At 47.9% G+C, this 25,463-nt stretch overlaps 1 protein-coding gene across 3 annotated transcripts in view; it reads left to right on the plus strand.

The window, feature by feature from the left end:
- TAF8 (TATA-box binding protein associated factor 8) overlaps positions 1–23,730 on the plus strand; it is a 129,115-nt gene extending 105,385 nt beyond the window's left edge. For all 3 annotated transcript variants that reach the window (XM_063955087.1, XM_063955088.1, XM_063955089.1), the window contains 2 exons: positions 2,408–2,550; positions 23,197–23,730. In XM_063955087.1, coding sequence (XP_063811157.1) covers positions 2,408–2,550; positions 23,197–23,328 — 275 coding nt within the window. In that variant the 3' untranslated portion in view covers positions 23,329–23,730. The remainder of the gene's footprint in view (positions 1–2,407; positions 2,551–23,196) is intronic.
- The last annotated feature ends 1,733 nt before the right edge of the window (positions 23,731–25,463 follow it).

The following is a 25,463-nucleotide window of genomic DNA, read 5'->3' on the forward strand; positions in this document are numbered from 1 at the left end:
GCAAGCAATCTTTATTGCCCCGGATTGGCCCCGAAGAGCGTGGTACATGGCTCTTCTGGACATTTCCGTAGACGACCCTTGGCCTCTACCACTAAGAAGAGATCTTCATCAAGGACCGTTCGTCTACCCGGACTTATGGCGGCTTCGTTTGACGGCATGGAAGTTGAGCGGAACATCTTTGCTCACAAAGAGCTTTCCAAAAAGGTCATTACCACTATGGTGCAAGCCAGAAAACCTGTGACGTCAAAACACTATCATCATATCTGACGGAGATATGTCTCTTGGTGCGAGGAACGCACATATCCGTCTGCAGAATTCCACTTGGGAAGATTCCTTCGTTTCCTGCAGACTGGAGTGGATAAAGGCTTATGTCTTGGATCCCTTAAGTTCCAGATTTCAACTCTTTCCGTCTTCTTCCAGAAGAAGTTGGCTATCCTGCCAGAAGTTCAGACCTTCTTGCAAGGGGTGCTTCACATACAACCTCCGTTTGTGCCGCCTACGGCACCTTGGGATTTGGATGTGGTGTTACACTTTCTGCAGTCCTCCTGGTTTGAACCTCTGATGACGGTAGGAGACAAGTACCTCACGTGGAAGACGGTGATGTTATTTGCCCTGGCTTCAGCTAGACGTGTCTCAGAATTGGGGGCCTTATCGTGTAAAAGTTCCTACTTGATCTTTTACGAGAACAGAGCGGAGCTCCGGACTAGACAGCAGTTCCTGCCGAAGGTGGTCTCCGTGTTTCACTTGAATCAACCTATTGTGATTCCGTCCAGTTCTAGCAGTTCTGCTTCTCCGGAGGCATTTGATGCAGTGCGAGCCTTGAAAATGTATGTCAAGAGGACGGCTCCGATCAGAAAGACGGATTTCTTGGTCGTGCTGTATGATGCGCAGAAAAAGGGTTGCCCTGCTTCATAGCTGTCTATTGCTTGTTGGATTCGGCTTACTATCCAACAGGCCTATGTGTCGGCAGCCTTACCTGTTCCACAGTCTCTGTAGGCCCACTCTACGAGATCAGTGGGCTGGGTGGCTGCCCGAGGAGTCTCGGCCCTGCAACTATGCCTGGTCGGGTAAGAACACCTTATTTAAGTTATACAAGTTTGATACCCTGGCAAAAGAGGATACCCAGTTTGGGCAGTGCTGCAGATGTCTTTGCACGTTCTCGCCCATTCTGGAAGCTTTGGGACATCCCCATCGTACTAATCTGTCCCCAATATCCCTTATGGATGCAAGAGAAAATAGGATTTAAAATGCCTAACGGTAAATCCTTTTCTCGTTGTCCATAAGGGATATTGGGTGCCCGCCTCTGTGCGGTGACTTTCTGCAGGTTCTCTGGGGCAGATTTATTAAGCTCGGTGAAGTGATAAATTGGAAGGTGATAAAGGACCAGCCAGTAAGCTCCTAACTGTCATTTTTCAAACCTAGCCTGTTACACGGTAGCTAGGATCTGATTGGCTGGTACTTTATCACCTTCCACTTTATCACTTCACCGAGCTTAATAAATCTGCCCCTCTGTTACCTGTTCAGCTGTTGCTGTTCCTGTTGCAAGCCGTTGCTGGCCCGGTTATGTTATGGTGTGCTGGTGTGTAAATCTCACCACGCTTATTGTTATGTTTTTTCTCTCTAGTATGTCATTCTCCTTTGGGCACTGTTTTACCTATAACTGACCTGCAGGAGGAGGCATAGCGGGGAGGAGCCAGCACATCCAGTTGAAGAAATTTAAAGTGCACTGGCTCCTTCGGACCCGTCTATACCCAACTTACTAATCTGTCCCCAATATCCCTTGTGGACTATGAGAAAAGGATTTACCGGTATGTATTTAAAATCCTATTTTCTTTCTAATCCATATATTGGGCCTGATTCAGAGATGGACACTTTTGCACAGCAGCTGCGATTGCCTGCAGCAGGTATCTGAAGGAAAAGACGCCTCCTATTAACATCTCCAATATGATGCCCGTGTCCGAAGATACAGGATCAGATCCACATTGATCCACCGATTTGCAGCATTGGCCATCTGGTTAAACATAAGCTTACTCAAAATGGCCATCTCCTGCCCGCTTTAGAGGACAATAAATGCATCGGAAGATGCAGACCCTGGCCTCTCTACACCGCAAAAAAAAAGAGTGACGACACGCCCCCCCCCCCTTCATTTCTAGAAACGGAAGTAGCGCCGCGCCGTCCCCATCCCCAGATATTGCTGCTTGGTGTCACTACATGTGATCTCCCTAGCTCATTCTGCACATGCGCAGTCCCACAAAAATTGGAGATGTACTGTACGTAAACCATTGGGTTTATGTACATCTCTGAACCAAGCTCATTATTCACTTCATGCTATCTCCTGTATTTCAGTTTTCTTTTTGTATACCTGTGTCTTGAATTCCTTGTTGCATTTGCTGCCTACCTCCCCCAGTGATTGCTGCTCGTCCTCTGTCCATACCATATCTGAATGCTCTCCTCCCGTCAGAACTAGAGCTACAACAGGTGGAAGAGACTGATTCCTCAGAACAAGATGACCAGACCGACACAGAGAACCTCTCCATGCACCTTCAAGCGGTACAGCGTCAAGTGATATTATTCATGGCTGAGTTTTTTTTTTCTTGTCATCATTCCCCTTCATCTTACCTGTTTACCTCTTTCTAGTCAATAGTCTTATGTTTGCACTTAGTCTCCTCCTATTCTCATTTTCTGTCCGTACCTTTCATATTTAGAAACATTTCATGTTGTGACTTTTTGCATTTCTTGCATAAGTTTTAAGTATGTTTTACCAATTTTCTCTTGCAACATGTCATTAAAGACCTCTTCTCACAGTTCTTTCTCTTACTTCATAGGGGATACTGGGAATCCATTTAGTACCATTGGGTATAGACTGGTCCACTAGGAGCCTTGTGCACTTTAAGAATTTGATAGTGTGTGCTGGCTCCTCCCTCTATGCCCCTCCTACCAGACTCAGTTTAGAAAATGTGCCGGAGGAGCCGGTCACGTCTCTGGAAGCTCCTGAAGAGTTTTCTGCGTTTATTTTATTCGGTTTGTTATTTTCAGGGAGCCTGCCTGCATCGTGGGACTTGGGGTGAGGGAGGGGACGGGGAAGGCCCAACCTCTTGAAGGGTTAATGGTCCCATTCCCCGCTGACAGGACACTAGCTCCTGAGGGAACTGTTTTCAAGCCCCACCACGGCAAGCGTACATTCCCGCAGCATGCCGCCATCCCTAACAGCCAGAAGAGAGTGGTGAGTACTAAGTGTGTACACAGTACCCAGACTGGCATTACAGATTTAAAAGTGGGCTGACTCCATTTTAGGCACAAAATTACCTCAGCCACTATAAAAAAGAGCGGGAAAACTGCACATCATTGAAGGGGCTATGAGCGGATCCAGCAGCTCACCAGCGCCATTTTCCCTCCACAGCGGACAGAGATGCTGACTGACAGGGATGCGCAGCTCCTCCGGGGAGACTCCAGATTACCTCAGCGGTACCAGGGGGTCATAGCAGGGGGGGAACAATTATAAGTGTACTGAATACCTAATCTACGTACTTAGTCTGCGACCCGGCTAAGCTTGGCATTAGCGGTAAGGGTGTTGTTTGCTGGCTCCATACTATCTTTGTGTCTCCCTGGAAGGGGTCTTTGTGGGTTAATTGTGTATTTAACCTTTTCCTGTGTGTGTGTGTGCTGTCACTGTTACAGTATGTCAGGCAAAGAGTGTGTTTCATGTAAGGCACAGTGTTCCTCTTCTCCAGGCGATTCACTACTGTGTACTCAGTGTAGGGTACCTTCCTAGGCTAGCGGGGCAGAGCCAGCATGGCTGGACTCCATTAAGGGAATGATTTCCAATATTTCTACTAAATTGTCCCGCAATGAGAAAGAGACGCAATACTTAAGACAATCGATGACTGAGTTTATGAAAAGAGACTCAGTACCCAAACCAGCGTCTCAGTCCTCAGTCCAAACGTACTTTGGCCCATATTCTGCAGTCTGACTCTGATGATGAAGGGTCAGACATGGAGGAGGGGCAGGTGGACTCAGAGGTGGGGGAGGCTACTCTGTCACAGGGAATAGAGGCTCTCATAGAAGCTATCAGAGAAGTTCTGCATATCCCTAATAAGGTGACAGAGGACAGTGAGGAATCTTATTTTCTCTGACGTCCTAGTGGATGCTGGGAACTCCGTAAGGACCATGGGGAATAGCGGCTCCGCAGGAGACTGGGCACAACTAAAGAAAGCTTTTAGGTCACCTGGTGTGCACTGGCTCCTCCCACTATGACCCTCCTCCAAGCCTCAGTTAGATTTTGTGCCCGGCCGAGGTTGGATGCACACTAGGAGCTCTCCTGAGCTTCTAGAAAGAAAGTATATATTTAGGTTTTTTATTTTACAGTGAGACCTGCTGGCAACAGGCTCACTGCAGCGAGGGACTAAGGGGAGAAGAAGCGAACCTACCTGCTTGCAGCTAGCTTGGGCTTCTTAGGCTACTGGACACCATTAGCTCCAGAGGGACCGACCGCGTGGAACTGGCCTTGGTGTTCGGTCCCGGAGCCGCGCCGCCGTCCCCCTTACAGAGCCAGAAGTAAGAAGAGGTCCGGAAAATCGGCGGCAGAAGACATCTGTCTTCACCAAGGTAGCGCACAGCACTGCAGCTGTGCGCCATTGCTCCTCATACACACTTCACACTCCGGTCACTGAGGGTGCAGGGCGCTAGGGGGGGGCGCCCTGAGCAGCAATAAAAAGACCTTGGCTGGCAAAAATACCACAATATATAGCCCCAGAGGCTATATATGTGATAATTACCCCTGCCAGAATCCAGAAAAAAGCGGGAGAATAGTCCGCGAAAAAGGGGCGGAGCTATCTCCTTCAGCACACTGGCGCCATTTCTCCCTCACAGCTCCGCTGGAAGGAAGCTCCCTGGCTCTCCCCTGCAGTCTACACTACAGAAAAGGGTAAAAAAGAGAGGGGGGGCACTAAATTTAGGCGCAGTATATATAACAGCAGCTATAGGGGACATAATTCAGTTAGTCCCTGCATTTTATATAGCGCTCTGGTGTGTGCTGGCATACTCTCACTCTGTCTCCCCAAAGGGCTTTTGTGGGTCCTGTCCTCTGTTAGAGCATTCCCTGTGTGTGTGCGGTGTGTCGGTACGGCTGTGTCGACATGTTTGATGAGGATAATGATGTGGAGGCGGAGCAGTTGCATATAGAAGGGATGTCACCCCCTGCGGGGCAGACACCTGAGTGGATGGACTTATGGAAGGAATTGCGTGCACGCGTCGACTCCTTACACAAAAAATTTGACGACATGCCGAATGCGGGACAGCTGGCTTCTCAGCTCGTGCCTGTCCAGGTGTCTCAAAGGCCTTCGGGGGCTCTAAAACGCCCGCTACCTCAGATGGCAGACGCGGATGTCGACACGGATACTGACACCAGTGTCGACGACGATGAGTCTAGTCTAATGTCCACTAAGGCCATTTGTTGCATGATTGAAGCAATGAAAGAGGTGTTACACATTTCTGATATAAACCCAGGTACCACTAAAAAGGGTATTATGTTTGGGGAGAAAAAACTACCCGTAGTCTTTCCCCCATCAGAAGAATTAAATGAAGTGTGTGAAGAAGCGTGGGCTTTCCCTGATAAAAGATTGGTAATCTCTAAGAAGTTACTAATGGCGTTCCCTTTCCCGCCAGAGGATAGGTCACGTTGGGAGACACCACCTAGGGTGGATAAAGCGCTCACACGTTTGTCTAAAAAGGTGGCACTACCGTTTTCGGATACGGCCGCCCTCAAGGAACCTGCTGATAGAAAGCAGGAGGCTATCCTGAAGTCTGTTATATACACACTCAGGCATTATACTTAGACCTGCTATTGCGTCAGCATGGATGTGCAGTGCTGCCGCTGCGTGGTCAGATTCCCTGTCAGAAAATATTGACACCCTAGACAGGGACACTATTCTGCTAACCATAGAGCATATAAAAGACTCAGTCTTATACATGAGAGATGCACAGAGGGAGATCTGCCGGCTGGCATCTAAAATAAGTGCACTGTCCATTTCTGCTAGGAGAGGCTTATGGACTCGCCAGTGGACAGGGGATGCAGATTCAAAAAGGCACATGGAAGTTTTGCCTTATAAAGGTGAGGAGTTATTCGGGGATGGTCTCTCGGACCTAGTTTCCACAGCTACTGCTGGGAAGTCAGCATTTTTACCCCATGTTCCCTCACAGCCTAAAAAGGCGCCGTTTTATCAGGTACAGTCCTTTCGGACTCAGAAAAACAGGCGTGGAAAAGGCGGGTCCTTTCTGTCCAGAGGTAGGGGAAAAAGGCTGCAACAAACAGCAGGTTCCCAGGAGCAAAAGTCCTCCCCCGCTTCTTCCAAGTCCGCCGCATGACGGTGGGGCTCCACAGGCGGAGCCAGGTACGGTGGGGGGCCGCCTCAAAAATTTCAGCGATCAGTGGGCTCGCTCACAGGTGGATCCCTGGATCCTGCAAATAGTATCTCAAGGGTACAAACTGGAATTCGAGGCGTCTCCACCCCACCGGTTCCTAAAATCTGCCTTGCCGACAACTCCCTCAGGCAGGGAGGCTGTGCTAGAGGCAATTCACAAGCTGTATTCCCAGCAGGTGATAGTCAAGGTGCCCCTACTTCAACAAGGACGGGGTTACTATTCCACACTGTTTGGTACCGAAACCGGACGGTTCGGTGAGACCCATTTTAAATTTGAAATCCTTGAACACATACATAAAAAAATTCAAGTTCAAGATGGAATCGCTCAGGGCGGTTATTGCAAGCCTGGACGAGGGGGATTACATGGTATCCCTGGACATCAAGGATGCTTACCTGCATGTCCCCATTTACTATCCTCACCAGGAGTACCTCAGATTTGTGGTACAGGATTGCCATTACCAATTCCAGACGCTGCCGTTTGGACTCTCCACGGCACCGAGGGTGTTTACCAAAGTAATGGCGGAAATGATGATACTCCTTCGAAGAAAGGGAGTTTTAATTATCCCGTACTTGGACGATCTCCTAATAAAGGCGAGGTCCAAGGAGCAGTTGTTGGTGGGAGTAGCACTATCTCAGGAGGTGCTACACCAGCACGGTTGGATTCTGAATATTCCAAAATCACAGCTGGTTCCGACGACACGTCTACTGTTCCTGGGTATGATCCTGGACACAGTCCAGAAAAAAGTGTTTCTCCCGGAGGAGAAAGCCAAGGAGCTGTCATCTCTAGTCAGAGACCTCTTGAAACCAAAACAGGTATCGGTGCATCACTGCACGCGGGTCCTGGGAAAGATGGTGGCTTCTTACGAAGCAATTCCTTTCGGCAGGTTCCATGCCAGAATCTTTCAGTGGGACCTGTTGGACCAGTGGTCCGGATCGCATCTTCAGATGCATCGCCTGATAACCCTGTCTCCAAGAACCAGGGTGTCTCTGCTGTGGTGGCTGCAGAGTGCCCATCTTCTAGAGGGCCGCAGATTCGGCATACAGGACTGGGTCCTGGTGACCACGGATGCCAGCCTTCGGGGCTGGGGGGCAGTCACACAGGGAAGAAACTTCCAAGGACTATGGTCGAGTCAGGAGACTTCCCTACACATAAATATTCTGGAACTAAGGTCCATTTACAACGCCCTAAGTCAGGCAAGGCCTCTGCTTCAAAACCAGCCGGTACTGATCCAGTCAGACAACATCACGGCAGTCGCCCATGTAAATCGACAGGGCGGCACAAGAAGCAGGATGGCAGTGGCAGAAGCCACAAGGATTCTCCGATGGGTGGGAAATCACGTACTAGCACTGTCAGCAGTGTTCATTCCGGGAGTGGACAACTGGGAAGCAGACTTTCTCAGCAGCCACGACCTCCACCCGGGAGAGTGGGGACTTCATCCAGAAGTCTTCACGCTGATTGTAAATCGATGGGAACGTCCACAAGTGGACATGATGGCGTCCCGCCTAAACAAAAAACTAGAGAGATATTGCGCCAGGTCAAGGGACCCTCAGGCGATAGCTGTGGACGCTCTGGTGACACCGATGGTGTACCAGTCAGTTTATGTGTTCCCTCCTCTGCCTCTCATACCAAGGGTACTGAGAATAATAAGAAAACGAGGAGTAAGAACAATACTCGTGGTTCCGGATTGGCCAAGACGAGCGTTGTACCCGGAACTTCAAGAGATGATCTCAGAGGACCCATGGCCTCTGCCGCTCAGACAGGACCTGCTGCAGCAGGGGCCCTGTCTGTTCCAAGACTTACCGCGGCTGCGTTTGACGGCATGGCGGTTGAACGCCGGATCCTGAAGGAAAAGGGCATTCCGGAGGAAGTCATTCCTACGCTGATTAAAGCCAGGAAAGATGTAACTGCAAAGCATTATCACCGCATATGGCGGAAATATGTTGCTTGGTGTGAGGCCGAAAAGGCCCCAACAGAGGAATTTCAACTAGGTCGATTTCTGCACTTCCTACAAGCAGGAGTGACTATGGGCCTGAAATTAGGCTCCATTAAGGTACAGATCTCGGCTCTGTCGATTTTCTTCCAGAAAGAACTGGCTTCATTGCCTGAAGTTCAGACGTTTGTGAAGGGAGTGCTGCATATTCAGCACCCGTTTGTGCCTCCAGTGGCACCTTGGGATCTCAACGTGGTGTTGAGTTTCTTAAAATCACATTGGTTTGAGCCACTTAAAACCGTGGATCTAAAATATCTCACGTGGAAAGTGGTCATGTTATTGGCCTTGGCTTCGGCCAGGCGTGTGTCAGAATTGGCGGCTTTGTCATGTAAAAGCCCTTATCTGATTTTCCATATGGATAGGGCAGAATTGAGGACTCGTCCTCAGTTTCTCCCTAAGGTGGTATCAGCTTTTCACTTGAACCAACCTATTGTGGTGCCTGTGGCTACTAGGGACTTGGAGGATTCCAAGTTGCTGGACGTAGTCAGGGCCTTGAAAATTTATGTTTCCAGGACGGCTGGAGTCAGGAAAACTGACTCGCTATTTATCCTGTATGCACCCAACAAGCTGGGTGCTCCTGCTTCTAAGCAGACTATTGCTCGCTGGATTTGTAGCACAATTCAGCAGGCGCATTCTGCGGCTGGACTGCCGCATCCTAAATCAGTAAAAGCCCATTCCACAAGGAAGGTGGGCTCATCTTGGGCGGCTGCCCGAGGGGTCTCGGCTTTACAACTTTGCCGAGCTGCTACTTGGTCAGGGGCAAACACGTTTGCAAAATTCTACAGATTTGATACCCTGGCTGAGGAGGACCTTGAGTTCTCTCATTCGGTGCTGCAGAGTCATCCGCACTCTCCCGCCCGTTTGGGAGCTTTGGTATAATCCCCATGGTCCTTAAGGAGTTCCCAGCATCCACTAGGACGTCAGAGAAAATAAGATTTTACTCACCGGTAAATCTATTTCTCGTAGTCCGTAGTGGATGCTGGGCGCCCGTCCCAAGTGCGGATTGTCTGCAATACTTGTACATAGTTACTGTTAACTAAAGGGTTATTGTTGAGCCATCTGTTGAGAGGCTCAGTTGTTTTTCATACTGTTAAACTGGGTATTGTATCACAAGTTATACAGTGTGATTGGTGTGGCTGGTAAGAGTCTTACCCGGGATTCAAAATCCTTCCTTTTTATGTCAGCTCGTCCGGGCACAGTGTCCTTACTGAGGCTTGGAGGAGGGTCATAGTGGGAGGAGCCAGTGCACCAGGTGACCTAAAAGCTTTCTTTAGTTGTGCCCAGTCTCCTGCGGAGCCGCTATTCCCCATGGTCCTTACGGAGTTCCCAGCATCCACTACGGACTACGAGAAATAGATTTACCGGTGAGTAAAATCTTATTTTAATATAAAAAAGAAATCCTCAGCCACTTTTCCTGTGTCAAAGGAACTAAATACCCTGTTTGAGGAACCGTGGGTTAATCCTGTTAGGAAATTTCAAATCCCTAAAAGGTTACTTTCATTTTTCCCTTTTCCTCCTGAGGATAGGAAAAAATGGAAAAATCCACCTACAGTGGATGCATCAGTATCCAGGCTGTCACGAAAAATTATATTGCCTGTCCCGGGTGCGACCTCCCTAAAAGACACAGCTGATCGTAGAATTGAGACCACACTCAAATCCTTGTATACAGCTGCTGGGGTGGCCCAGAGACCCACTATAGCATGTGGGTGGATTACGAAAGCCATTGCCAAATGGTAGGGTAACCTAATTGAGGGGTTAGATACCTTGCCTCAAGGGGAGATTATTTTACTCCTGCAACATATACAGGACTCCGCAAACTTTATGGTTGAAGCCATAAAAGAAATAGGTTTGCTTAATGCATGCACCACTGCTATGGCAGTGTCAGCACGCAGGGGCTTACGGCTACGCCAGTGGACTACTGACACGGACTCCAGGTAATACGTGGAAGGCCTACCCTTCACAGGAGAGGCCTTATTTGGAGATGAACTAGACAAATAGTTCTCCAAAGCTACTGCGGGTAAGTCCACATATCTTCCTTCTGCAACTCCTCCATCCAGGAAGGCTTACTCAGGTTCCAATTTACAGTCCTTTTGGACGGCCAAGTTTAGGGGCAAAACCAGAGGTTCTTCTACAGCCACCAGAGACACTAGAGGTAAACCATGCAAACCATCAACTGCTGGTTCTCAGGAACAGAGCTCAAGCTCTGCTTCCTCAAAGCCTTCAGCATGACGGTGGACCGCGATGCCTGGAAGACTGGCGGGTGGAAGCCTGACTAAAATTCTTCAGCCACATCTGGACAAGTTCGTGCCAGGATCCCTGGGTCATAGATCTTATTTCCCAGGGCTACAGACTGGAGTTCCAGGAGCTCCCACCTCACAAATTCTTAGGCTTACCAGTTTTGCAAGAGGCAAGTATAACTTTACAGGATGTCATTCAAAAACTTGTACAGACTCAGGTCATTGTTCCAGTTCCACCTCATCTGCAAAACAAGAGGTATGATTCCAACTTGTATGTAGTACCGAAACCGGATGGTTCGGTAAGACCGATTTTGAACCTCAAGGTGTTGAACCCGTACTTACGAGTGTTCAAATTCAAGATGGAGTCTCTGAGAGCTGTGATTTCAGGTCTGGTGGAGGGGGAATTCCTAGTGTCTCTGGATATCAAGGATGCGTACCTTCACATTACGATCTGACCGCCTCATCAGGCTTATCTACGGTTTGCATTGCAGGACTGTCACTACCAGTTCCAAGCCCTGCCATGTGTTCTCTCTACAGCACCGAGAGTGTTCACCAAAGTGATGGCAGAGATGATGTTTCTACTCTGCAAACAGGAAGTTAACATAATTCTGTACCTGGACGATCTTCTGATAAAGGCACCGTCCAGGGAGTGGTTGTTGGACAGCACTGGTCTCGCAACCAGACTACTCCTGCATCACGGGTGGATTCTGAACTTACAAAAATCTCACCTGAAACCAACGCAGAGGCTTCCTTTCCTGGGAATGATGCTGGACACAGAGTCTCAGAGAGTGTTCCTTCCCTTGGAGAAGGCTATGGTAATACAGTTGATGGTTCGGGCTGTCCGGAGCCCAACCCAGATCTCGGTGCATCTGTGCATTCGCCTTCTGGGGAAAATGGTGGCTTCTTATGAGGCACTTGGTTTCATGCAAGGCCCTTCCAGCTGGATCTGTTGGGACAAATGGTCCGGATCGCATTTTCACATGCACCAGAGGATCCGTCTGTCGCCAACAGCCAGGATCTCCCTTCTGTGGTGACTACAGACTTCTCACCTCGTCGAAGGTCAGAGGTTCGGGATTCAGAATTGGATTCTGCTAACCACAGACGCAAGCCTCAGAAGTTGGGGAGCAGTCATCCAGGGGGTGCAGTTTCAAGGAAGATGGTCAAGTCAGGAAGTTATCCTTCCAATAAACATCCTGGAACTCAGGGCAATCTACAACACCCTTCTGCAGGCCTCATCTCTACTTCGGAATTCAGCCATTCAAGTCCAGTCGGACAATGTGACAGCGGTAACGTACATAAACCGACAGGGCGTAACGACAAGCAGAGCAGCAATGTCAGAGGTGTCAAGTATTCTCCTCTGGGTGGAAAAACATACGGTGGTCTTAATTCCGGGAGTAGACAACTGGGAAGCAGACTTCCTCAGCAGACACGACCTGCACCCGGTGGAGTGGGGCCTCCACCCGGAGGTGTTCCGGTGGTTGACACGTCGTGGGGATATCCACAGATCGACATGATGGCCTCTCGACTCAACAAGAATCTCAAGCACTATTATTTCAGGTCGAGGGACCCACCAGCAGGTGTACGTGTTTCCTCCACTTCCTCTGATCCCAAGAATTCAAAAGAGAAAAAACAGGAAAAGGTTCAAGCAATACTCATTACTCCAGACTGGCCGAGAAGGGCCTGGTACGCGGATCTTCTCGAGATGCTGATCGAAGATCCGTGGCCTCTACCTCTTCGCGAGGATCTTCTGCAACAGGGCCCGTTCGTCTATCAGGACTTTACGCGGCTACATTTAACGGCATGGAAGTTTGACGGCTGATTCTAGCCAGAAGAGGGATTCCTGACAAGGTCATCCCGACTATAATCCAAGCCAGGAATGGGGTAATGTCAAAACATTACCACCATATATGGAAGAAGTATGTCTTTTGGTGTGAAAGCAGACAATATTCTGCTGTGGAGTTTCACCTGGAACGTCTCCTGCTTTTTCTGCAGTCGGAAGTGGATGTGCGCCTACGTCTAGGCTCCATTAAAGTCCAGATTTAGGCCTTGTCTATTTACTTTCAGAAACAATTAGCTTCTCTCCCTGAGGTCCAGACGTTCTTGAAGTGTGTTTTGCACATCCAACCTCCCTTTGTGCTTCCCACGGCACCTTGGGATCTCAATTTGGTTCTGCACTTCCTACAATCGGACTGGTTTGAACCGTTACAGAAGGTGGATGTAAAGTACCTTATGTGGAAGATCGTCACACTGATGGCCTTGGCTTCAGCCAGAAGTGTGTCGGAGCTGGGGGCGTTGTCTTACAAGAGCCCCTACTAAATTCTCCATGAGGACAGAGCTGAACTCGTCAGCAATTTCTTCCTAAGGTGGTGTCCACATTTCACATCAACCAACCTATTGTGGTTCCAGTTGTTACGGACACCTCTATTACTTCAAAGTCTTTGGATGTTGTGAGGGCTTTGAAGGTGTACATAAAGAGGACAGCCCGTCACAGGACATCGGACTCGCTGTTTGTTCTTAATGATCCCAATAAAATTGGGTGTCCTGCTTCAAAGCAGTCAATTGCATGCTGGATCAGGCTCACTATCCAGCATGCTTATTCCACGGCAGGATCGCCAGTTCCAAAGTCTGTACAGGCCCACTCTACTAGGTCGGTGGGCTGCCCGGGGTGTCTCGGCTTTACAGCTCTACCGAGCACCTACTTGGTCAGGTTCGAACACGTTTGCAGAGTTTTACAAGTTCGATACTTTGGCCTCTGAGGACCTTCAGTTTGGTCAATCAGTTCTGCAGGAACGTCAGCACTTTCCCACCCGGTTTGAGAGCTTTGGTACTTCCCCATGGTACTAAATGGATTCCTTGTATCCCCTAGGACAGTGGTCTCCAACCTTAATTGGGGTGTGAGCTACTGGAGAAAAATTAAACCTCCTGAGGAGCTACTAAAGTTTTTTTGGGAAAAAAGCCGCACTTGAATGGTTGCTGGCGCGCTCTGTGTTAAGACTGAACTCGTGGGCAAAAAAGTTTCTGGCGCCCCTCCCATTGCTATATTAAAAGTATGGCAATGCCCATGATACAGTATGCAACACACCGTAATGCCCATTAAACATTTTATCTCACACCGCAATGCTGGTTATACACACCGTATTGTCACACACCATAATGCCCATTACACATTATATCACACACCGCAATGCCAGTTATACATTATGCCACACAATGTAATGCCTATTACACATTATGCTCCACAGTAAGGCTTCTAATTAATTTTAAATTACCTGCTCGTTGTCAGGGGTCTCATGCTCATTGCCAGGTGTTTTATGCTTGTTGCCAGGGGTGTCATGCTCTAGGTTCCATGCTTGTTGCCAGGGGTGTCATGCTCATAGCCAGGGATCTTGTTGGCAGTGGTGTAATGTTCATTGCCAGGGGTGTAACTCTCTGCGTGTCATGCTTGTTGTTAGGGGTCTTGTTGCCAGGGGTGTAATGCTCGTTTCAGGGGTGTAATCAGGGCCGGTCCACCGCATACGCGGGGTACGCAGCTGCATAGAGCGAGTGCCAGATGATGAGGGCGCTGCCGCAGTGTTACCCCGCTGGAGGAGGTGGCCTAGCTGCTGCTCTCCCTCCTGTCAGTGCAGCTGATTGACAAGAGAGAGTGTGTGTGTGTCCCGCCCGCCAGCATTCTCAGTTCCCTCTGCTGCCTCTGTGCCCCAGCCCCCTCACGCCGCTGCCGCGTGTAATGGAAGTGCCTGGAGTGCTCCCAGCACTTCCGGGTAACTAAAGCGCTGGCCTGACACTGATAGACGCTAGAGGTCAAGTATGATCTCTTGCGTCTGTCTCCTTCACGACGGAGGAGCGCTACGGACCGGCCGGGGGGGGGAGTTAATTGCAGACTCCCCCCGAAGTTTGCCAGCGGCAGCAGCCAACACGGGTCAAGCGACCCAGATTGCGGCTGCGAGCTACCCGTCGCTCGCGAGCACGTGTTGGCGACTGCTGCCCTAGGACGCAAGAGAAAATGGGATTTTAATTACCTATCGGTAAATCCTTTTCTCGTAGTCCAAAGGGGATACTGGGCACCCGCCTGGTGCTTCGTTCTTCCTGCACTGTTACTTAGTATTCTGTTTGGTTCAGCTGTTGCTTTTCCTGGTTTCATATTTGGTTAGCATGTCTTGCCTCTTATTTTGTGTGTGCTGGTTTGTAATCTCACCACTTTCCTTGTCTATCATTCTCTCAAAGTATGTCCGTCTTCTCGGGCACAGTTTCCTAGACTGAGTCTGTTAGGAGGGGCATAAAGGGAGGAGCCAGCGCACACTATTAAATTCTTAAAGTGCCCGAGGCTCCTAGTTGACCCGTCTATACCCCATGGTACTAAATGGATTCCCAGTATCCCCTAAGGACTACGAGAAAAGGATTTAATGGTACTGTAGGTAATTAAAATACTATTTCTCCAGCAGGGTCCACAGGTTATCCACAGGATAACAATGGGATATGGTGGAGCAACAGCGGATTGGCACCAAATGATTACAAGCTTTCAGTCCTCCTAGGATAGAACGGGCTCGTCCATAACCCCGCCCACTGGCTCAGGCAAATCAGTTTTTTGTTTGGTGCGGCAGGAGCCAGACCACGGTCACAGGGCTGCTGTGTTTGGCAGCTCTAAGCTTTCTTATTTTATTTTTATAGTCTTACTACGTTTTCTGAGTGATCTTTCCTAACAGCGTCTTATACGCATATTGGAAAGAGTCGCTCCAACAACTCTCCGCCGGGTCGCAACAACGCTTACCCACGGTACAAGTGCTGTCTTGACGGGCATCTGTGTCGGATATAACTAGCAGGTCTAGCAGACGTTACCAGGCTGTGGTCGGAGCACGGGGAGAAGGTAAGGCATCGGTTCCACTTAGAAGGGGAATAACATACACAGCCGCATTGTATTGGGAGGAAACTACCAAACAGTAGCTGGCGCGCCGCCACCACGGGTGCTCCAGCGCTAGGCTTTAGGGATCATAAGCACCAAGATTAGTATGAGGCTGCGATCCCTAGGGTTGATGTCAGCATGGGGAGTTAGACGCTCTCCTGGTCGCCCCTCCCCCCAGTTCATGACCAGTTTCCACCGGTCTCCCGCCATGAACTGATTGCCTCACTTCCGTCTCAGACGCTACCACGGGGGGGAGGTCTCGGTCGCAGCATAGGCCGCTGCGTCTGTACACAAAGCGCTACAGGGAGGAGACCAGGTTGCAGTACAGGCGTCTCTATGACCGATGCGTCTGCATGCACAGTGCACTGTCTGTGTTCACTAAAAGTTCCCGGAGCGGCAGTGTACACTAGTAGCGTCTGGATCCACTCAACGTTTGCTAACGTATTGATCGATCTTGGAAGTGGGGTGAGTCTCCCTGTATCCCACTCTATTGAGTACGGGTTATATAGCACTAAATTTCTATCTACTTTTTATCAGTGTGAATAGTTAACTTTAGTGCCTATTGCATATGAGTCTGTGTACATTACTGTGGTTTTCTTCGCAATGCGTCTGAATACGTTAAATAACTATAGAACAGAATTCAGTAATATGTACTCCTACATACTTTGAAATGTTTTTGTAGTTGATAATATGCTCATATGACTAATATATAACATGTGACTGACTGCTAGTGTGATTGCTGACTTTATATATGTTTGTCAGTGGTTTCTTCTGAGCCTCAATGCTGGTGCATGGGTTGGGGGGCAGATTGATATCACTTTAAATATAGTAAAGTGATTACAGTCACAAATTGTGAAGTACACTGTGAAAAGCTGATTATTTATCATGTCTAAGAGCGGCAAAGGTGACGAGGTTACATTAACAGTAACACCAACACTCATAACAAAGTGGGATTATCCTCTCAGTATCTGGCACATGATGGGTTATGTACAAATTGTTTTGCGTTTCAGAAGATTGCAAGGCAGACTTCTGCTCTTGGAAACCGTAAGGCCTCACCTTTATACGGGAGAGCCTTCATGTTTCTTTTGGAATCTGCATCAGCGTTCCACTGGCGAATCCACAACGCCCGCCGAGCCAATACTGCCATGGTAGCGGCTTGTGAACTCAAGAGTCCAATATCTTTCATCGCTTCTATCATGTATACGGCAGCGTCTTTGATATTGCCTAACTTAAGGAGTATCTGATCTTTATCAATCGTGTCAATTTCTGATGACACGCTTTCTGACCATTTTTCAATAGCACGACTCACCCACGTGCAGGCAATAGTTGGCCTGAGCAGTGTACCATTTGCTACATAAATGGATTTTAATGTCGTTTCCATTTTGCGGTCTACCAGCTCCTTAAGTGAAGCTGTGCCAGGTGCAGGGAGAATTACCTTCTTTGTCAACCTGGAAAGTGCACTGTCTAACAGAGGGTGATTCCCATTTTTTTCTGTCCTCAGCAACCGGGATTCAGGACTGGGCCCTGGTAACCACGGATGCAAGTCTCCGAGGCTGGGGAGCGGTCACTCAGGAAAAAAAACTTCCAAGGACGTTGGTCACATCAGGAAGCCTGTCTTCACATAAACGTTCTGGAGCTGAGAGCCATTTACAATGGCCTTCAACAAGCGGTACATCTTCTTCAAGACCGTCCCGTGCAGATCCAGGCAGATAATGTAACAGCAGTCGCGTACATAAACAGGCAGGGCGGAACGAAAAGCAGAGCGGCAATGGCAGAGGTGACAAAGATCCTCCTCTGGGCAGAAAAACATCTAAAAGCTCTGTCTGCAATATTCATTCCGGGAGAGTGTCTTTGCAGAGGTGACAAGTCTTTGGGGAGTTCCTCAAGTAGACATGATGACATCTCGTCTCAACAAGAAGCTTCAGAGATACTGTTCCAGGTCAAAAGACCCTCAAGCAATAGCGTTTGATGCGCTAGTGACCCAGTGGGTTTTCCCGTCAGTGTATGTCTTCCCTCCACTTCCGCTGATCCCAAAAGTGCTCAGGATCATAAGCAAAACAAGGGTTAGAACAATCTTCATTGCCCCAGACTGTCCAAGGAGGGCTTGGTACCCAGATCTTCAGGAGTTGCTCATAGAAGATCCTCGGCCTCTTCCTACTCGCGAGGACCTGCTGCAGCAGGGGCCATGCGTGTATCAAGACTTAACGCGGCTACGTTTGATGGCATGGCTGTTGAGCGCCGGATCCTAGCCCGGAAGGGTATTCCCAAGGAAGTCATCCCCACTCTTATCCAGGCCAGGAAGGGAGTAACGTCAAAACATTACCACCGTATTTGGAGAAAATATATGTCTTGGTGTGAATCCAAGAAAGCTCCTACAGAGGAGTTTCACTTGGGACGTTTTCTCCATTTTCTACAGGCTGATGTGGAAGCGGGCCTCCGGTTGGGATCAATCAAGGTCCAGATTTCGGCCTTGTCAGTGTTTTTCCAGAAACAATTGGCCTCTATTCCAGAGGTTCAGACCTTTGTGAAAGGGGTTTTGCACATCCAGCCTCCATTTGTGCCTCCGGTGGCACCATGGGACCTTAATGTGGTGCTGCGGTTCCTTAAATCAGAATGGTTTGAGCCTCTACAAGAGATAGAGTTGAAGTTTCTCACTTGGAAAGTGGTGATGCTTTTGGCATCGGCATCCGCACGGCGGGTGTCTGAATTGGGGGCCCTGTCTCACAAGAGCCCTTACCTGATCTTCCATGAAGATAGGGCAGAGTTGAGGACTCGCCAATATTTTCTTCCAAAGGTGGTTACATCTTTCCACATAAACCAACCTATTGTTGTGCCAGTAATTACTGACAAATTCACTGTCAAAGTCTCTAGATGTGGTTAGGGCTTTGAAAATCTATATCGCTAGAACAGCGCGAATACGGAAAACAGAGGCCCTGTTTGTCCTGTATGCTCACAACAAGATTGGGTGTCCTGCTTCCAAGCAGACTATTGCACGTTGGATCAGAAATACGATTCAGCAAGCTCATACTACGGCTGAATTGCCGTTACCGACGTCGGTAAAGGCCCACTCCACTAGGAAAGTGGGCTCATCGTGGGCGGCTGCCCGGGGGGTCTCGGCATTACAACTTTGCTGAGCAGCTACTTGGTCAGGGTCAAACACATTTGCTAAGTTCTACAAGTTTGACGCCTTGGCCGATGAGGACCTCAAGTTCGGTCAATCGGTGCTGCAGGGTCATCCGCACTCTCCCGCCCGTACTGGAGCTTTGGTATAAACCCCATTGTCTTGATGTTGTCCCCAGCATCCTCTAGGACGTATGAGAGAACAGGATTTTGATACCTACCGGTAAATCCTTTTCTCCTAGTCCGTAGAGGATGCTGGGCGCCCGTCCCAGTGCGTACTTTACCTGCAGTATAGTTATTAGAGTTACACAAGTTGTGTTATCTTGGTTTCAGCATGTTGCTGCAATTGGTTCATGCCTGTTGGCATGTGTTATGTTGAATGCCATGTGTGCGGCATGGTTGAGGGTGTGAGTTGGTATGTATCTCACCACTAGTATTAAAGTAAGTTTTTTCCTCGAAATGTCCGTCTCCCTGGGCACAGTTCCTATAACTGAGGTCTGGAGGAGGGGCATAGAGGGAGGAGCCAGTTCACACCCAATGAAAAGTCTTAAGAGTGCCCATGTCTCCTGCTGATCCCGTCTATACCCCATGGTCTTGATGTCGTCCCCAGCATCCTCTACGGACTAGGAGAAAAGGATTTACCGGTAGGTATCAAAATCCTGTTTTCTCTGTCAGGGGCAGTCATAAGGCCAGCTATGGCTTCAGCTTGGATGGCAAAGGCGGTAGCTGAATGTGCTGACGAACTGGAAAACGGGCTTTCGGCACCTACTAGGGAGCAGGAATCCCATATAGCTCACATGAAGCAGGCTGCGGTATTCTTAGAAGCAGCAGCAATAGATATGGGTACTATTGCTTCCAAAGAGTCAGCTTTAACGGTAGCTGCTCGCAGAGCAATTTGGCTACGTACATGGAAAGCTGATTCAGAATCTAAGAAGGTTCTGGAATCTTTGCCTTAACCTAGTCGACACGGAATCCAAGAAGGTCAGGTTTCCTGCCAATTATAACCCCATGCCTAGGGGTTTGGGGTTTCGGCCATTTCGGTGGCAAGGAAAAACAAAAGGAAAAAGTGATGCTAAGCAGCCTCAATACAATAAGTTTGGTAAGGCAAAGAAGCAATGGACCACCAGAGGGCCAGCTTCCAAACCAGAACAGAAATCATCAGCCTGATGGTGCGGGCCTCCGCCTGGGGGACCCCAGGGTAAGGGGCCGTCTTCTTCAGTTTGCACACATATGGCAGCAGTCGACGACAGATGCTTGGGTGCAAGAAGCGGTATCTCTGGGTTATGCTTTGCCTTTCAAGAAACCGCCTCCTCGAAGGTTTTTCTACACCAGTCCGTCTCGTATAGAGGCGAAGGCCAGAGCCCTGCAAGAAGCAGTTCAGAAATTGCTTCAGTCAGAATTATTCCAGTACCCCCTGCACAACGGGGACAGGGTTTTTACTCCAACCTGTTTTTGGTTCAGAAGCCAAATGGGTCATTCCGGCCAATTCTAAATCTCAAAATGTTAAATAAATACATTTGGGTACCACGGTTTCCGTATGGAGACGTTACGCTCCACAGTTTTTGCCATGGAACCAGGGGATTACATGGTATCTCTGGATATACAGGATGCTTACCTGCATGTTCCTATAGCATTGTCTCATCAGTGTTACCTCAGGTTGGCCATCCTCCAGCAACATTTTCAGTTCCAGGTCTTACCCTTTGGGTTAGCCACAGCCCCCAGAGTATTTACCAAGATTATGGTGGTTATGGCAGCTTATCTCCGCAAGCAGGGGATAAGAATTTTTCCATACCTCGACGATCTTTTAATCCTGGCACAATCCCAGGAATTGCTCTTGAGCCATCTCCAGCAGATGATAACTTGTCTACAGAACCACGGATGGCTCATAAATTGGGCAAAGTCATCTCTGATTCCGTCACAACGGATAATTCGCTTGGGGGCTGTATTGGATTCAAGTCTGCAGAGAATATTTTTATCTTGGAACAAGATATCCGAGGTGCAGTTAATGACTCAGGAATTGTTACACAGTCAAACAATATCAATTCACGCAGCAATGTGAGTGATGAGTTTTATGGTGTTAACATTCGACATGGTGGAGTATGCACAATTCCATTCAAGACCACTGCAGCGTCTGATTCTGGCCAGATGGAATGGAGTACATCAGACAATAAAGAAACAGATGATGGTACTTCCAGTAAAGGTAAAAAGGTCATTAGCCTGGTGGCTGCAGACAACCCATCTAGACAGGGGGATACCCTTTTGGATATCAGATTGGGAGGTCCTGACAACAGATGCCAGTCTTCAGGGCTGGGGAGCAGTGTCCAGAAAATTATGGTTCCAAGGACAGTGGACGACAGAAGAAAGTTGCCTGCCAATAAACCTGTTGAAAACTGATTCAGGCAAAGGACACTCTGCAAGGAAAGCCAGTCCAGATCCGCTCGGACAATGCAACGGCAGTAACATACCTCAACCATCAGGGAGGAACTAGCAGCCAAAAAGCAATGAAGGAGGTAAGCCACATACTAAAGTGGGCAGAACTCCATCTCCCAGCATTGTCTGCAGTGTTCGTTCCGGGAGTCCTAAACTGGGAAGCGGACTTTCTCAGTCGACACGCAATTCAAGCAAGCGAATGGGCTCTACACCCGGAAGTATTTCAGACTCTGGTAGACAAGTGGGGGTTGCCAGATGTAGGTCTCATGGCATCCCGTCTGAACAACAAAGTACCGTCATACGGGTCAAGAACAAAAGATCCCGGAGCGAACCTTGTGGACGCACTGTCAGTGAAATGGGACTTTCATCTGGCATATCTATTTCCTCCGATCTCCCTGTTACCCAGGGTGGTGAGAAAAATAAAGCAAGCAAAGGGTGCCTTGATTCTAATAGCTCTTGCTTGGCCCAGAAGGCATTGGTACATAGATCTGCAGAGGATGTCGATGGATGCTCCAGTTCTGCTCCCTCAATGTCCAGATCTACTGATGCAGGGTCCTTGTTATCACAGGCATCTGGATCGGCTGTCTTTGACGGCGTGGCTATTGAAACTTCTATCCTGAAGTCAAGAGGTTTTTCACAACTATGCTCAGAGCAAGGAAACCCTCCTCTGCTCGCATTTATCACCGAATATGACAAACCTATATTCATTGGTGCAGTGAAAGAAGTATGGACCCAAAATCTTTCAGAGTATCCAGAATCTTAGATTTCCTTCAGGCAGGAATGTATAAGGGTTTGAAGGTGGCTTTATTGAGAGTACAAGTATCAGCATTGACTGTATGGTTCCAAAAGAAAATTGCCAATTTACAGGATGTGCGTACTTTTTTCCAGGGTATGCTGCGCATTCAACCGCCTTTTGTTCCTCTTGCAGTGCCTGGGGATTTAAGTCTGGTTCTCAAAGCTCTTCAAGTTGCTCCGTTTGAACCACTTAATAAAGTGGATCTTAAATGGTTGACAGCTAAAGTTCTCTTTCTACTGACTATAGCATCAGCTAGAAGAGTATCAGATTTAGGAGCGCTGTCATGTAAATCTCCTTTTCTGATTTTTTTATCCAGATAAAGCAGTTCTCAGAACTAGGTCTGGTTATCTTCCTAAGGTGGTATCTAAGTTTCACCTTAACGTAGAAATTGTGGTCCTGGCTTTTCAGGCATCGGGACTTTCTGCGGAAGAGGCGTCGCTGGACGTAGTTCGGGCATTAAGAATCTACGTGGATTGTACCAGTACCATCAGAAAGACAGATTCTCTCTTCATTCTCTACGGATTTCACAAGAGGGGATGGCCTACTAAACAGACGCTAGCAAGATGGCTTCGAATGACGATTTCAGAAGCATATTCTCAAGCTGATCTCCCTGTTACGGCTAATGTCTCTGCTCACACTACACGTAAGGTAGGTCCTTCATGGGCAGCACAACATCAGCAGAACAGATATGTAAGGCAGCCACATGATCTTCCATTAACACATTCATTAGACATTATGCCTTGGATACTTTTGCCTCTCATGACGCTGAATTCAAGCGTAAGGTTCTCCTGTCCAATCAGGAGCGTCCCCACCACTAAAAATTGCTTTGGGAAGTCCCATTGTTATCCTGTGGATAACCTGTGGACCCTTCCGGAGAAATATATGTTATGGTAAGAACTTACCGTTGATGACTGTATTTCTCCTATGTCCACAGGTTTCCACAAGGGATCCCACCCTGACGCACCTGATTTGAGAATCTTTATACTCACTAAACTTTTCCCTCTTGCATGGAACGGTGTGCATGTGTGTTCTTCTCGCCTGAATAGGGTTCTACATAATGCTCCTGCCTAAATGATTTGGAATCCAACTGATTTGCCTGAGCCAGTGGGCGGGGATATATGGACGAGCCCGTTGCATCCTGGGAGGGCTGAAAGCTTGTGATCGTTTGGTGCCAATCCGCTGTCGCTCCATCATATTCCATTGTTATCCTGTGGAAACCTGTGGACATAGGAGAAATACCGTTATCAACGGTAAGTTCTTACCATAACATATTTTTTCTAATGGTGGCCTTTCTATTTCTTAGGATGATTCTGGTGCAGAGAAAGAGAATTCGTCAGTTCTGCAGCAAAATTCACTTAAGGGTGGGGAGGATACACTGATTGATAACCCCTACTTGCGGCCTGTGAAAAAGCCTAAACTGAGACGTAAAAAGTAACAAAGTCTAAGTTAAGAAGGGACGTCTGAGAGAACTGGCTTCCTATGGATACGCAGGTTGCGTGATTGGAGAGAAGAGTGTGCTGTTCCACTCATATTGCCCGGTCTGCAATTTCAGTAGAAGGCTTGCTCACATTAATTGTGGATGTTTTAGGGACTGTTGCACTATATTGGTTTGGGAACTTAAGGGTTGGCTTGTGGCAAATATTGCCCAGTCAGGATCACAAGAATCTTTTTCTCAAAAACCTCCTATCAGACCCCAGCACTGTGTCATATGTATCAGGATTCTTCCATGGGTGAAGAGATGGGGTTTCTGTTTTGTTTTTTTGTTTTTCTTTATTACCCTGAGTTTAGGGCACAATATTCATTGTGTTTATTTTCTTAATAAAAAAATACAACTTAATGCTTGTGTGCCAAATGTAGATTTGCTGATAAATGGAATGCAAAGTAAACATAATTAATTTGTTTCATAACTATGACATAAATGTTTTCCCTGTATAAACCTATTCAGTGTTTACTACACTTGTACTGTATGTTATCTTAACAAGAGATGATAAACCCTGGTCACATACCAATATTATAGCAGTTGACAGCAGTGGGGCATAACTGGTCAAAGGCAGCATCCTTGATATGATGTCTGTGTCATGTCATTGCCTCACTTTGGGCAGCATCCTATTAACAGCAGTAATTTACCGCTGCAAATTATTTCTCCGAGTGCTATCCTATTAGCTCCAATGCGGGCATCCTTTTCCCCCGTAAATGTCGACATTTATCAGGGATTATGGTTTTGGTCCTCAGGCACCCGAAGCATAATCCACGATAAGGGGCAGCTGGAGTTGCAAAAACACATGGGACCCATGTGTTTTCGTGCGATCGCGGGTCCAATTTCAGCCGATCAAAATGGCCTCTAATTGAATACCACATTAATGACCATCGGTCATTAATCGTGATATTTGGCTGTTTTGACTCACTTCGACAAGCCACCCTTTGTTGCTGATGAGGTTATTGTGCAATTGCTATGAATATAGTGACGTGACTATATTGGGGTTTTCCATTCTATTTGTAAAAGACATACTGGACCTACTAGCCACTAGTTTGACTCTGCCAATGACATATTTTGGATTTATCTAAAATCTATTTGTGCCTTGATTTTGCAAAAATATTAGCTGGAGATTCAGTGGCCTTTATTGAGAAGACTTTTTTTTTATTTAATTTTTTTACTTTTTTGGAGGTTTGCTTTTTAACCCAGTGGTTTCCAAACTTTTTTAGAATATCAGAATTTTTTTCACGGCACCCCTAGGCCAAAAATTTCTTATTGAGAAATTTAGAAAGAAATATTACATTAAGTAGATTGCGTTTATATGTCATCCTTAGGGTCAGTTGTGTGGTGAGGGACAAGATTTGCTTCTGTTTGGCCACATTTTATGGCAGCCACCAGCACTGGTTTTGCCTATTATATTAACCATGAATAATTTGAATTGGTCCTGGACCACCAACCCAGGGCACCCCTGCAAGTGTTCCGAGGCACCCCAGGGAGCCACGGCACACAGTTTGGGAACCTCTGCTTTAACCACTTAACTGACGATTTATTTTGCCAAAAATCGCTCCGAAATTGTTTTGTTTATTTATGAGTGAATTAGGTGAAGAACCTGAATTTAACCCTCTCCCAAATGATTTTAGTTAAAAAAAATAATAATACATATTTCTCTTACGTCCTAGAGGATGCTGGGGACTCCGTAAGGACCATGGGGATTGACGGGCTCCGCGGGAGACATGGGCACTTTAAGAAAGACTTTAGGTATTGGTGTGCACTGGCTCCTCCCTCTATGTCCCTCCTCCAGACCTCAGTTTACTACTGTGCCCAGAGGAGACTGGGTGCATTACAGAAAGTATATTTGTTAGGTTTTTTATTTTCAGGGAGCCTGCTGGCAACAGACTCCCTGCATCGAGGGACTGAGGAGAGAGAAGCAGACCTACTTCTGTGAGTTTCAAGGCTCTGCTTCTTAGGCTACTGGACACTATTAGCTCCAGAGGGATCGGTACGCAGGTCTCACCCTCGCCGTCCGTCCCAGAGCCGTGCCGCCGTCCTCCTCACAGAGCCGGAAGGTAGAAGCCGGGTGAGTATAAGAAGAAAAG

Source organism: Pseudophryne corroboree, chromosome 2, assembly GCF_028390025.1.
Source record: "Pseudophryne corroboree isolate aPseCor3 chromosome 2, aPseCor3.hap2, whole genome shotgun sequence".
In the NCBI taxonomy this organism is placed as follows: Eukaryota; Metazoa; Chordata; class Amphibia; order Anura; family Myobatrachidae; genus Pseudophryne; species Pseudophryne corroboree.